We start from the raw sequence: 14,902 nt of genomic DNA on the forward strand, positions 1-14,902 counted from the left end.
TAATGTTTATTTTTTTGAAGTAGGCATTTGTTTTTTTCTCATAACAGAAGTGCTGCTTACATTAGCATTATTTTAGTAGTATTATGTTTTTTAAAAATAATTCTTTATAAATTATTAAATAAATTTTATTTTAATAAATTCACCACTCAGAGGTGAAAGCAAAAAATATCTGTTGTATGGGCTATTTTCTTAGATCTCTTTATCATTAAACCCTATAATGTGCTGGGCAAATCTGCCTAAATATGAAACAGTTATCTAGCTACCTGAGTGTTCCCACAGATATTTCCATATAAAATCATGTTGAAATTACACATTTAAATACATGTTGTACACAAAATAGAGAAGGTGAGAACATATCCTGGATTATCTGATATAGAATTTATTTCATTCTCTGATTTAAGGAATACAATAGTTTTCAAGTGCCTAAAATCTCACAGTAATAATCTCTAGTACCCTCAGTACATGACTTAAGTGTTATAAAACTGTCTTTTGCAACACTGACAGAGAAGACCGGTAAAACAGACTAAACCATTTTGACATTTTTGCTAGCTCAAGCATGTTGTTTCATGCATTCATAACCAGGAGCAACATGCCTATACCGGGCTGACCTGCAGACAGACTCACTAATCACTGCCTTTTTTAAAAACTTTCAGTGACTGCAAGGGAAATAAGCCTCTTCCTCAGCATCTCCACTGCTAATACAATGCATGGACATTGGTTTTCTTAGTAAACTTGGAAATTGTTGAGACTGACACAAGAGAACTTAGGAAAATATTACTTTTCTTTACAATCTCATCAAATATATTGCTAGTCTGTGTTGAACTGTGGCTATACATTTCACAGGACAGAGATGTCTTTGCTTTGAGGAGTATCTACATAAATTATCTTTAGACATTTCAAAAAAAAGATTCAATTACTGTATTTGGAGTCAAAAACATTGTATTGACTTTTAAAGAGACTATAATATTTTTCTATATATTGGTGTTAGACTAGTAGACACTAAAAATATACTAATGTACAATCTTTGCTACAAAATGATTTGGCTTGCTAAGCCCTGAACAGAGCACAGGCAGAGGAGAAGGGGTGCAGGGATCTGGCACTGCTGGACTATCTCTGAAGGTAGGAGGGTCAACACCTTGGATACATAAAAGACTTATTTAAGGAGCCAGGCCAGAATAGTATCTCCTGTGGTACTCCTTTCCCCAATATCCCAGCCTGTAGGAAATAGTTACTAAAAAGAAATGCCCACTGAAGCTGATATTCTCAAATGCGTTATTACACCACTGTTTATGAGGGTTAAACCGTCTTACTCCACAGTAAACCTGGTACAAAAACGGAGCACTTCATCTCCAGACATTGATCTGACCCTGCCTTTCCAGGGAATAAATTTGTGCTTTGTTTAAAACATACTATATTTACTTAGAAAGGCAGTTCACTTCCTTTCAAAAAATATTTTAAAGAAATCTGAAAAAGTCTCTGTTGTTATTCTTAAGTATTCATTTTCAATCTAGCTTTAAAACTTGCATTTTGGTTTTCTGTCCTAATGAGATCATGCAGAATTACTTTATTTCTTCAGTGCCTGTGTCATGATTTCCTGTTCTCTCTCTCTACCTCTTTCTACAGAAATGGCCTTTTTCACCTTCTCTATTCCTTTGTCTCTTTTCCAGTTTATTTTTTTCCTCCAAAGACATCTCCTCACATTTCTCAGCTAACCAGCATCTCTTTCATAACTTATCTAGTCCATTACATTCTACTTTCTCTTGGAAAATATTACCAGATGCCAATGACCAGAGAAATAAATGGATTAGACAATGATTACAACAAAACAGAAGAAAAGAAACTCCCAAGCAAAAAGTTATCTCAATTCATTTTTTAGGATAACAATATAGGCTTGGTATAGCAAAAACTACATATTTATTTTTATTTAATTATGAGCTGTGGAGTTGCCAAAGAATTTGACTATGTAATGGGTCAAGTGTTCTCTGAATTTGTTTCCAGGTCACCTACCTATGGTCTTGAGAGGATGCTGCGGGAGGGAGCAACAAGCCCCTGCTTGTTGCAATCCATTAAACATCAGGAGACGAAGCTAGCATAAGGCCATTTGTGACAGGAATCCTAGTTTGAACAAGAGGACAGAATCATGCCTGTCTTTGCAGGAAAGTGTTGCAACATATATACCCTCTGTTTTCTCAAGAGAGCATTTTGTTTCCTGGTCTTTTATACTGTCAAACTGACTCTTACTGCTCCCGCAGCCCACCCTGTGATAGCATTTGGTGGCTTAGCTTGGAGCTTTTCTCCCCAGCCGCAGAACTGGGACACCTATAAAAATCATTGCATCTTACATGTCCCAGACTGACTTGTTCCCTGTCACTCCTGCTTCTCCAAGATAACCCTGGGATGCCATCACATTCCATGATGATTTCAGAGATCAGCTGGAAGAATTCAGAAAACATGCAGTCTTATACATTACTGGTATCACCAGAAAGAATCACCAGATCCACTTCTAAATGTGGACATATTGAAGAAACAAATACTCAAAGCAAACACAGGGTAGGTCACTGGGACTTCAAAACCATTCCAGATGTTGGCTGAAGGGCAAAACTCAGCTGTGACTCAGCTTTATACAGGGCAGATATATCCACAGGAACTAAGCTCTAACATTTCTTAAAAGTCACCGAGACTTCTGTCATTGACTTCAAGGGACCAGAAATTCAGCCAAGACAGGTAATGTACAAGCAAACATGCTGCACTCTATGGCAGATTTATTATTATTGTTGTTGGGTTTTAGAATCAGTGTCATTTTATTGTTGCTATAAGACTAGAAATACACTGAAATAAGACTAAAACATATGGCTAAAGTGATACATAACCAACGACTGAAACAGTAGCATTAACATGGCATAGTACTGTGTTTTAATTTCCCTTTACAAATATATATTTTGTTCTGTGTAGGTGTGGGGACATGTTGATTTTGCTTTTTGCCAGTATTAAAAATATTTTCCTTGTCATGAGGCTATGGTTTGTCTGTATATAGAAGCAATATGATGCCCTGGCTCAAAGCTTGTGTTCATGCAGCACCAAATTCAAGCATTCATTTCCTATGAGTAATAAAATAAAGTCTGGAACAAAAAAAAAAAAAACCAAACAAACAAAAAACCTACAAAAAACCCCAAACCCAACCAACCAACCAAAGTGGTGCCCTTAAAATAGCACTTGCAAACTCCAAGTTCTTGCTGCTCTGGGTGCTGAAGATCTAGTATGTTTACAACAGTAGCATCAGAATTACAAGGTCATTTTAGTTTTACCTAAAGTGATGGCAATGCTTGGAAGCGCTGCAAATCCATCAACATGCATCAGTAGCTTCCATTTCTGGGAAAACGGCAAGAAATGTCTAAAAAAAGTTTCAAAGTAGACTAATAGGCAATGTCTGGACTCAAGTAGATACCAGGTGTCTGTGTTACAGTGATGCTCAGCCCAGCCTGAAAAGAAGCTCTCAACCTGCCAGAGTGCCATCGCTGGCATACTCCGAGCTCCTCAGGAAGACTGCGTTTCTGTGTGTGGCGCGTTTGCATCCTTTTGGTATCAAGAACATTACTGAAACATAAAAAATCCCTTTTATTTAATGTCCTGAGGAACTAAAATTGTACCAGAAGTGAGCTGAACAGCCATTAGCTACCCGGCTACGGAGAGGTGCAGGACCAGCCCTGGAGCTGGAGCTGGCCCCGGCCACAGGTTGCCCCAGGGCAGCGCGGTCCCCTCGGTCCCCGGCGAAAGCGGCTGGGACACGGGGCCGGCACAGCCCCGCAGCCGTCTGCTGGAGGGGCTGGTGCCAGGGCCGGGGGCGACTGCGAGCATCAGCCTGGTGAACTGCAAGCGCACCGGCGAGCACAGCGGGAACAACTTCTCCAACGGATTATTATTTAATCTTTTCTATAAGGCACAAGTACGATCTACAGCGTAGCTGCACCTCACTCCCCGAACATTTTTCTCTAGGACGTTTTCTAGCGGCAGAAAACAAGTCTGAGCAGCGAGCCAAGCCTTTGCTAAGGACAAAAATATCTCCTTGGTAGGCGCGTCGAAGATTAGTGCCGACAACTTCGGCAGAGGCGGGACGGGCGACGCGCGGCCGCCCGCAGGCACGCTGCCCCGCCGGCTCCCGCAGCGCCGCCGGCCGCCCGCAGGGAAGGCGCTGCCGGGCCCCTCCCCGGGCCGCGCACCGGCAGGGCGCTTCGCCCCGGCCCCGGCGCGCCTCCCGCGGCGCCCGGGGAGCGAGGCCCCGCCGGCGGCGGCTCGGGGGGCGCGGCGAGACCCGGGGGGCGGCTGCCGCCCGCGCTCCCGCCCCGCGGGGGCGGTACGCTGTTGACAGCGTCAGGCCGCCGGGCCCCACCGGCCCTCGGAGCCGCTGCCGGCGGGCGCCGAGGCGGGAGCGCGGAGTGGCGGGGCGGGCTGGGCTCCCCCGCCGGCAGCATCGGGCGGGTTCCGGCGGCCGGGGGGAGGCAGCCCCGCTCCGCCGGGCACGGCCGCGCTCGGCCCCCCCCGCGCCGGCTGCTGGAAGGAGGGCGGCAGAGCATGCCACCGGCGGGGCGGTTCCGCGGGGACTGACATGCTGCTGAAGGAGGGAAGGCGCCAGCCCCTCCGCCTCTCCCTGCGGTAGCGGAGGCGATGCCGCAGGGCGCTCCCGGGGCTCTCCCGCAGGCGCCAGGCTATCGCCCGCAGCAGCCGCGCTCGCTGCCGTGAGCGGCGCCGTGCGGCCGGGCCGAGGCGAGCGGCGCGGGCCCGCACCCCTCCCCGGGGCGGCGGCGGCGGCGGGGGAAGGCGCTGCCCGCGCCCGCGGGTCCCCGCGGCGGGCGGCTCCGCGCGGCGGATGCGTGTGCATGAGCTCTGCACCGAGCGGGCGCAGGAAGCGCCCCCGCTCCGCCGCCTCCATCTTCCAGGGCAGCAAGACCTCGCCGCACGGCCGCGACAGCGAACGGCGGGGCAGCGGCTCCGACAGCGCCTACCAGACCCAGAGAGCCCTGGACGACTGCAAGATGGTGGGTACCACCGGGGGCTTGCCTTGATTCTCATCGTTCCCCAGCGTTCCCGTGGCTGGCGGCGGTGCCGCTCCTCCCGCCAGCTTGCCTATTCTCGTCACGTGCAGCTGCACTATTTTTAAAACTGCGGTCCCCGTCGCGGGGTGCTGCCCTGTCGCCTCACTCGTGGCCGTTCGAACGCGGGAGAGGGGAGGAGGGAAGGGAGGACGAGCCCCGCGGGGAGCCGGGCGGGTGGACGCTGCGGGACGGCCAGGACGGGGACCGGAGCCGGGCGCCTTGTCCTGCTGTTCCCGGAGCCATCGCCCCAGTACGCGCCACCTTCGTGGTGCTGCCAAGCAGCTGGATTTGCTTTTTTATAAATCCGGCCAGACCTCCCCCCAGATTTGGTGCTCGCTGGAGCCTAAATAGGTAAACAGTTGCTTCCGCAAGGTCGCTGCACTCGCTGCTTGCTGTCTTATGCAGCGACCACGCTCTGGCTCTAAAACCCTTCTAAAACAGGACTCACAATTTGCGGCCCTGAAATTCTGTCCCTGGCGTACGTGGTACCTGCTTCCAGTTGCCCCAGAGCAGCTGGTTGCAGTTGTAAAACTGTCAAGCACCTGCATCCATATTATTTTTGGACTGTCACGTTGTGGTGTGACATTTTCCTCCATTCGTGTTAAAAATGTTTGGATCCTGACACTTTCTTCCAAACCAGCGCCATATACCACATGTCCAGCTCCTTGAGCTACAATCAGCTGGACATTGGGCCCCAGAATTGCTTCTCTAGCCAGTGACAAAAAGTAGAAAACAAATGAAGTTGCAGCTACTTTACTTGCAAAATCTGGATCCCGCTAAAGCTCTGTCCAGTAGTGTTGGAAATGTACCTGCTACAAAAGCTGCCTCAGTGGCTCCATAAATACGCCCAACAAGTGGGTCCTGCTGGGGCCTGCCTTTTTTCTCACTGCTGACAGCATCATGCGGCTAGTTAAACAAGTGCTAGGTTTGTAGAATCCACTGAATAGAAATAAAATATGGTTTACAGATGGGTTGTTAAGGCGCAGTAAGAGCTGGGAGATAAAACCAGTGATGGGGTTTTTTTCTTGTTCTTTGTCCTGATGCTGCAACATCAGTGGTTTTGTTTTCCGTGGCAATGCTGAGGTGGCTGAATGTGTCTGGTTCAGACAAGGGTTGTCAAGTGAGAACTGGCAAAATGTGTCTGGCACAACCAGTTACCAGCTGCAGGATGAAACGCTTTTTGCTTACTGCAGTATAATTATGCTCTGACACAACATAGTACTATTTTTTATTTCTCTCCATTGCTTTCGTGCATTCTCTTAAGCTGCAGAGTAAGAGAGTTGAAGCCAGGTTTAGCAAATACTGTGCCTAGAGCTTTGTTTAGGGTGTGCTTTTGGTTTTGTTTGAGGTTTGGGGGTGGGAGGGTACAGGTGTACTGGATGCACTGGGGTTGTTTCGCTGCTCCAGAAGCAGAGAAACCTATTGGCTACTCGTTACAGTGAAATTTAAGCGTGACCAAAAATGGGTCCAAATACTAGTTCTCAGTTATATGGAGTAATTACAGTGGCATCCATGAAGAGTCAGAATGTAATACTGCAGGAGAAGCAACTCATTTGTTTTCTGAGTATGAGTATTTGAGGGCTTGACTTTAAAAATTGGTAGATCTGCTAGAAGCCAGGTTTTAGCAAGCTTGCATATTGGGATATGTTGAACTCCCAATGGTAATGGTGGCTGCAGAATTAGTTAGTCTTGTCTGGTTTTTTGTAGTTAGGAAATTAAGGTCAAATTAGCAAAACACACATAAATAAATATCCTGTTCTATTGCTCCCAGCCTTCCATCCCCGCCACCATGTGGAGCAAATGGTCTGATATGCTTTCTTTCAAAAGACAGCAAATGCTTCATTTGCTTAAAATACAATCCCACATATGTGGTCAGTGGAATTACACAATAATGAACTTTCCATCACAGTAAAAGTTACCCATTTATCCAATAGCATCCATGTGTATCTGCTGAATATTAGATTTCTGTAAAGGCTGAAGTGTTTATTTACTTCTTTGTCTGTTTTTCCCACCCATGCATTGGAAAAAGTGCTTTCTAGAATCCTAACTGGAAAGTGCCTATCTGCCTATTGCCTTCTCAGAGAGTAACTTCGTATCTGGGTTATTGCAGTTAACTCTGCAATCTGGGTTAGAGGCCAGTGACAGAACAGAAATCGTTACAAAATAAATTAGCAAAATCGCCAATGTAAAAGCAAATGCTACATTCCAATGGCTAATTGTGCTGTTAATCAGGAAGCAGGAGGAGCAAAGGTAATAATTTCTGGAGATATTTTTGTCTTTTGTGATAACAAAAAATAAACTTATGCTACTAGTAAAACAGCTGGGTGTTTGTCTGCGTAATATTTAAGACTAATAACTTGAACACTTTCAGAGATTAAAAGCAGAAACACTACTTTCCTGCAAAGGAACATTTCTAGCTCACAGAAGAGGCAGCTGCCGAGGAGGCCCTAGTCATTTCTTAAATCTTGGTCTCTTGATCCTGTATGCCATGAAATTGAGAGCAGCAGGAACAAGCCCCTAGATAGGACGGGTTTTTTTATTTTTTGAAAAAACTTCATTGTTTTCGCTAGTGTAGTTAAATGTCTCATGTAAGTAAATCCTCTTTGTTTTTCAGCTTGTCCAGGAATTCAATACCCAGGTGGCTCTGTATCGGGAGCTGGTCATTTCCATTGGGGATGTCTCAGCCACCTGTCCATCTCTGCATGCAGAAATGCACAAAACTCGAACCCGAGGATGTGAGATGGCCTATCAGGCTCATCAAAAGCTAGCAGCAATTTCTGGGTAGGAGTCTACTTATATTTAATTAAAGCTGTACTCATATGCACATCTTTGCTAAATACTACAATTTGGGAACTTGCAGCAAAAGCATTAACTTGTGTTTCTGTTTTAGGCATAGAGACATATGACCATAAATTCTTATAGAATGCTCATATCCTTATGATAGTGCAATTTTGGGTCAAATTCTGGTCCTCTTACCAAGATGGTATCCTACTGATTTCAGTGGGTGCTTCTGTGTAAGACAAACAGGATTTTACTCTGTATCGAGTGAGAAGCCTTGCCTTTCAAGGGTGACATAGCAATGGCTTTCAGCCCAGTCCTTTGTTGGATATACCTGTTTGAATAGTTAGAGACAACTAGCTCAACTAGAGACTTAACAAAATCAGGCAAAAAAATAATTAGGTGAAAATTATTTGAGGGAGGGGAATACAAATACTATTGTGAAAACTTGTGTTTACAGTCTGCTTGTATTTAAATCCTTATTTGTATTAAAATAAGGACTGAAGCTTTGCCAGCATATAATATTTTCATGTATTGTTTGATATGGCATCGTATACATTCCTTTCCAGGGTGATAGAATGTATCATCACATACTTGAGACTATACCTGAGGAAAAGATAAACGAGCATAAGTGGCTGCGTCTTACAAAATGGGAATTCACTGCTTACACAAAGCCTAATTATTTGTACGTTCTTCACAGTATGGTGGTCGGGGCATTTGTGTTAACACATGTGCCTCCTGAGTTGTGCCTCTCTGACTATACTTTGTTAGAACTTTCTGCACCTGCCTCATCCACCATATATTTTTTTGCAGCTCTGCCTAAACCCTGTTGAAATTTCTTTCATCACTTCAAAGTATATGAGAAATCTGTCATAGGTTTCGTATATAAGGGAAGACCGCAGTAACAAACTAAACATAAGAAAACACTAGTTGGTCATTTTAGAAGAACTGTCAATGTTTTGAGATGTGATTTTGTGCAAAGATTCTTAAGTTGATATTGTGACTTCAGATTGGTTCCTCAAACAAAATATGTGCTTTTAAGTTACTAAAGTCTCTGAGAATTAAAAAAAAAAAACAACAAACAAACCAACCAAAAGATACAGTTCTGTTTAACCAGTGCACTAAAAATGTGGAAGAAAACAGTAGTGAAATTGATCTTGTGCACTTTCAGACTCAAAAGGGAGACTAATACAAACCAAAATAATATATCTGAATAGCAGAACCTAACTTGTATTTTCTCTTTTTTTTCTTTACCATAAAGAAAAACATCGATACATGCTCATTTAGAAGTGTGGAGTTTTTTTAAGTAATCGTTTCACAATTGGGAGCCTGTCATATACACAGAGATGTCCTGAAGGTTGTGCAGTTGCTGTGAGATTGACATTTAGCTAATCTAAAACTGTTTAAAATAACTGTGATAATGATGTGATATCCGTAACAACTGGTAGGTGTTAGAAACCCTCTGGAAATTACTTATTTGGTTTGACAGACATTTTACAAGATGTGCTTCACATCCCCACCCTCCTACAGCTGAGGAAAGCCGTATGAGCCAACTTAACTTGGTTGGTGTATCTGTGAGGAAAGATGGGAGATGAAGGTGCAGAAAGGATTCATGGTAGAAAAGAAATAGAAGAAGAGGAGTAATAAATGGTCTCAGAGGTTTAGTCTTTTGTTTCAGCACGAAGAGTGATGTGCCCATGGCATAGGATGTGGAATGGGAATCTAATTTGGTAGGAAGAAAAAGTGTCAGGAAGAAAAATACTTAAGGACAGGAATGTATTAATTCATCCTCAGTATTAAATAGGCAGGAGGGTAGTGTATTGCTCAGAAACCACTGGTAGTCAGCATATGGGACAAAGGCTCATTTAGTTCACAGCTTTAGTTCAAAATGCTTAGCACTACACTGTGTGAACTTCTGGGTAACAGAACCAATTCTGTCTTCCAAGGCTTGTTAAAGAAAGCCTGTTGCGTTCCCACCCAGAGAGAATGATAGCAATTAGCTAATTATGTTACTAGACTGTAAAATTTCATTACATATCAGCATTCTGTTAGTTAAGCTCATCAGTAATGTTCAGTTAGTCTCTAAGTGACCTGAGCTGTTTTCCTTTCAAGAAGTTGGCATCACTATCTAGGATAGCATTAAGTTCATTAATCTTGTTTGTGCTGGTATCTTCCTTGGAAAATTAGCAGACAGCTTAATTTTATGCTTATTAGGATTTGAGGCTCTTAAATACATTCCTGATTCAGGCAGTTGCAAGGCACTTGTTCCTGTTCCTAACTTACCTGTTCTACAAGACTAGGGAAGGTAACAAAGAGGAAAAGTGCAAAGACTTGGAAGGAAAGAAACAGGAATGGATTCACTAGAGCTGAGAAAGGCAGTTCTGGAAGAAAATCTTGGAAATGTGGGAGTGGAAAGAAATGCTGGGATGAAGATGGTGCATTAGGAACTAAACACAGGATAGAAGACATGAGGAGGAAAAAACTTTGATCACGGGCATATCAGTTCTGGAATTTTGGACGGACATCAGGGTAGAACAGTGGTATAACATGAACAAGAAGATAAGACTGCAGACCTAGCTGTAGAAAAAGTATACACTGATATGCCAACAAAAGGAAGGGAAATGGAGGAAGTGGAAGCCACTACATTTTTTTAAAAACAGAGAAAGAAAGGAAAACAAAGGAGATGATGAAAAAGATAAGGAAGTAACAAGAAAACAAAATCTTACAAAGTCTGCACTGGATTAGACCATATCACCCCATCTAGCTCAAAGCTGACAAGTGCTGGTAGCAGAGATTTCATAAAAAGTCATATAAAAACCAGGCCACACATAGAATGATGCCTTCCCCAGTATACTTGCCACAGCACAGCAATCAGTAATTTAGGGGTTTCCTGATCAAAGGCTGCATCTGAAAAATCAAACCTGACAAAAACGAGTTTTCACAGATTTCAGGATTTGTCTAAATATGAAGGCCTTCTACTCAGAAAATGCTGAGGATTAATAATGACATCTTTACACTGTGGTGTGTTTAGAAGTGTTGCAAATTAATTTATGAAGAAAAGATTATTGAGAAAGGAAACTTCACATTCAACCTCCAGCTTAATAGGGCCTCATAGCTATTACATCCTCTTCTTAACTTGCTCTCTTATGATTTTTCCTTTTAGAAATAGATGACATTTTATCAAAGAGCAGATGCATGCCTGAATTTACCAACACTATCATGGCTTTCAGGGACTAAAGATTAGAAATAAAAATAATTTAAATTGAAATACACTAGTTCTAGTAGGAATGCAAGTCAAAATAAACTCTTCTTTCAGTGTTGATTTTCTCAGGACTTCAGGTCAATTCCTGCTCACCACACTGATACTAAAAATTCTTAGTGATTTTTAGTTACCTGTCATCTGACAAAAGTGTGTAAGGGTTGGTCCTTTTATTACATTTTCTGCTGTATTAATGTATCAGAAATATCTCAAATTAATTACATTGTGGGCTCTTGCAGTCTCAGATGTCGTAGTCGAAACTGGAGAAAGTAAAGGAGCAAGAAAATGAGTCAGCATTATTTTTTCTGAAGGAAAAGAAAGGAAGAGTACTTGTAACAATAGGAAGATGGGTGGAAGAAGTGTGAATCTCTGTTTTGGAAGGGGGTCTTCTTTATGGGATGATGAAAAGTAGTGGTATTTTAGAAGTCATCAAATAGAGAGCCAGCTTTATTGGTGAAGTATGAGTCTGGGATGTAAACAGTAAGATGACTCAGAACTGTATTTTAAGATACAGGTCTGCACAACTGTGTACACACTTCTGTAAACGTCCCTTTCATATTCTCAAGCACTTGATATGCTTACATAATGCAAGTACTTCTGTGTGCACTTGGCACACTGAAACTAGAACTGGCAGTATCTCTGTGACAGTCTGATATGTATGTTGACAGTGGCATTTTTTTTCCATAAAATGAAACTGGAGCTCAGTTTCCAGTGAGGAGCTCAGGGGTGCGTGGCAATGTACATCTGTGTGAACATAGCTTTGAAAGTGGTTGTCCTCTCTTCTTCAGACTGGTGTTGCAAAGTCCAGAATCTAAGGTGAAATAAATCCCTACACCAGTACAGGCTGGAGGCCAACCACCTGGAAAGCAGCTTTGCAGAGAAGGACCTGGGGGTTCTGGTGAACAACAGGTCGAACATGAGCCAGCACACTGCCTCTGTAGCAAAGAGGGCCAACAGCATCCTATGCTACGTTAGGAGGAGTTGCCAGCAGGTTGAGGGAGTTGATCCTTCCTGATCTGAGGCCATATCTGGAGTACTGTGTCCATTTGTGGGCTCCCTGGTAGAAAAGAGAAAGGGACATACTGGCGTGGGTCTAGTCAATGGCCATGAAGGTGATTAAGAGCATGCCACATCTGGCATAGAAGGAGATGCTAACAGACCTAGGATTGGTTTAGCATGAAGAGAAGGCTTGGAAGGGGATCTTATCCATGTGTGTAAAAATACCTGATGGGATAGTGTAAAGAGGACATAGCCAGACTCTTAATCAGTGGTATCCAGTGAAAGGACAGCAGACACAAACTGAAATTCAGAAAATTTGATTTAAACATTTTTAAAACCCTCTTTTTTTACTGCACAGTTGGTAGAACATTGCAAGAGGTGCCCTGAGAGGCTGTGAAGTCTCCATCCTTGGAGATACTCAGAACTGAATTGGATGTGGTCTTCAGTCGTCTGCTGCAGACGACGTCACTGCTTTGAACAGCACTACGTTAGCTCTAGATGTCCCTTCTGGCCTGTAGCAAAAAGTCACTGTAAATCTTCTCATTAGGAAAATTCCAAGACAAAGTTACCTTATTTGGCATTGAGATGCATATGTTACTTTTATAAAACAGTGGTTAATGTGACTTCCCCTGAGTTCAGGAAAAGTTAAAGAAGTAGACCTAAAAAATCATGTCCTGATTGTATTTCTGTCTTTATTGCAGTACACAAAAATGTTACCGTAGTGTTGCTTTAAAGTACATAGGTTTAGGTAATCTCTACTTTTCCTTTGCAACTACAGTAGACCTCTGATGTTTTCAACAAGCAATAGAGGGTGATTTTTCAAACCTAATTAATATTAGATAAATTCCTAAGGTTGTGTTCAAACTTTCTATTGACAGCCAGTTGTGGCCAAATTCTTATTAAACTGTCTGAATTCTGCCCAAATTATGACACTTTAAAATTATTATCTGCTTTCTAAAGTAAACAAGCAAACAAAAAAGACTGCTCCAAAATATTTTATAAATTAAGAGAAAAGGAGACTTCAGGCTTATAACTTAATGAAAGCTGCATTAAAACAGACATAACAGAAACCATTTCAACTGTTTAGCTTCAAATGTTAAATAAAGCACTGCTGGCAGGCAGTATGGTTGAGCAGAAAAAACTTAGCAACACTTAGCTCAACAGGGAAGAATATTTATAATCCTGAATCAAAAACAAGGTTATGCCAGCAGACAGAGCAACAAGCTAGAGCTCTGCCTAAGCTATATACTGGTCAAGCAGCACGTGTGGAAATCTCTGCCCTCCCTATATGCCTTTACAATAACTGCCATTGTACTCTAAACATACATGTCAGAGTGGGGAGAGTGAGTACTAATGTTGATCCCTGGAGTTCTGAATTACAGGCACTGCCCCTGTATCCTACCTCGGTTACAGTTAGCATTGTGTCAACAGCCAGATGAAAGTTAAGAGCAAGGTAAGTGCTTCACAGTGGTTGTACCATGATAACAGTATGTGGCCTGATGAGAATGTAATTAAATATTAAAAATAATGTGAAGACATGTAAGAAAACAAAGAAAGTGGTTGATATTCAGTGCAGGAATCAATAATGTTATACATGGTAATACCAATAACATAACAACGCCTGAATTCATATGGGGCTATTTGCCAAAATACTGCAGATACTTTAAAGAGTAAGACCTTAAAAATCCTATAAAGTACAAAATGTGGAGATTCTCTGCTTCTGAAAACTGTTGGAAATATAAAACTTCCCGTTTGCACTCACACGTGTATACTAAGATCATCTCAGTAAGTTGTTCCAGTCTGGCAGGCCAGGTCCCACAGTTCTTATAGTCATTGAATAGTACCTTACTCAGCAAGTTGTCCCAGTGGCTTAACTGGGACTGTCCAAAATGAAAAGAGTCAGGGAAATTTTTATCTCCCTTCAGAGAAGAGCTTTCGGGATCTGGAGCAAGTTCATTACTGAGCACTGTTATTGTACAAAATGTCGTTTTCTCTCAACCTTTACATTCAGCTTCTGTAAACATTTACTGTGACTTTCTTAAATGGTTACAAATTTCTTGTGATTTTGAGCTTACCACTTTCTAAGGGCAAATTCTTACTGTGTTAGTTCCACTTTGTCTGGAATATCTTCTGATATATTCTGATTTCTAAGTCATGAAGTGACTCCAGACCTACTACTGTGTATCAGGGACTGCACCTGTTCCAGTGGACTCAAATCACATTTTTGACTAATGGGAGTTGTTCTTCATGGGAATGTTTTGGGAAGTAAGTTCAGTTACAGGTATTTAGTGAACATACTCTTCATGGGCAAATTAGTGCACAATAGTGCACAGAGTATACCGTAGCTTACTCCTTTCTCAAGAGAATAAGGTGCACATACAAGTATTCTCACTGGATTCCTTTGCAAAAATTTCTTTAATTACACAAGCCACGTGCATCTAAAATGGTGGAAAGGGATACTGAAAAGCTAAGACCATTTTCTATGGAACTGAGCTCAGGTGGGTTCTGTTGTTGAGAATAAAATTTACTCACTTTAAGTTGCAGGTTGAAAAATAATTTTAGTCAGATACTTCCAAGTTTTAATAGGCGAATCCAGAAAGCAAATAATGGAGGAGAAAACAAGGTTACTTACTAAAGCTAAAGTTCTCAAAATAGCTAACCTCTATAGACTCACTTTTCCTTTGTACCTTTGTCTTTGGAACTGTGCTTTAATAGGTAGTTGGGACTTAGAAGATAGAAGGTATTAGTATCTCCCTTTATAGATGTGTCTTTCATA

At 42.5% G+C, this 14,902-nt stretch overlaps 1 protein-coding gene across 1 annotated transcript in view; it reads left to right on the forward strand.

The window, feature by feature from the left end:
- The first annotated feature begins 4,355 nt into the window (after positions 1-4,355).
- Positions 4,356-14,902, forward strand: part of RGS7BP (regulator of G protein signaling 7 binding protein) — a 45,342-nt gene continuing 34,795 nt past the window's right edge. Inside the window, exons 1-2 of the mRNA XM_055699574.1 lie at positions 4,356-5,033; positions 7,705-7,871. Of these exons, the coding sequence (XP_055555549.1) occupies positions 4,875-5,033; positions 7,705-7,871 (326 nt within the window). The 5' untranslated portion in view covers positions 4,356-4,874. The remainder of the gene's footprint in view (positions 5,034-7,704; positions 7,872-14,902) is intronic.

The sequence above is a fragment of the Falco cherrug genome, chromosome Z (assembly GCF_023634085.1).
Source record: "Falco cherrug isolate bFalChe1 chromosome Z, bFalChe1.pri, whole genome shotgun sequence".
Taxonomy (NCBI): Eukaryota; Metazoa; Chordata; class Aves; order Falconiformes; family Falconidae; genus Falco; species Falco cherrug.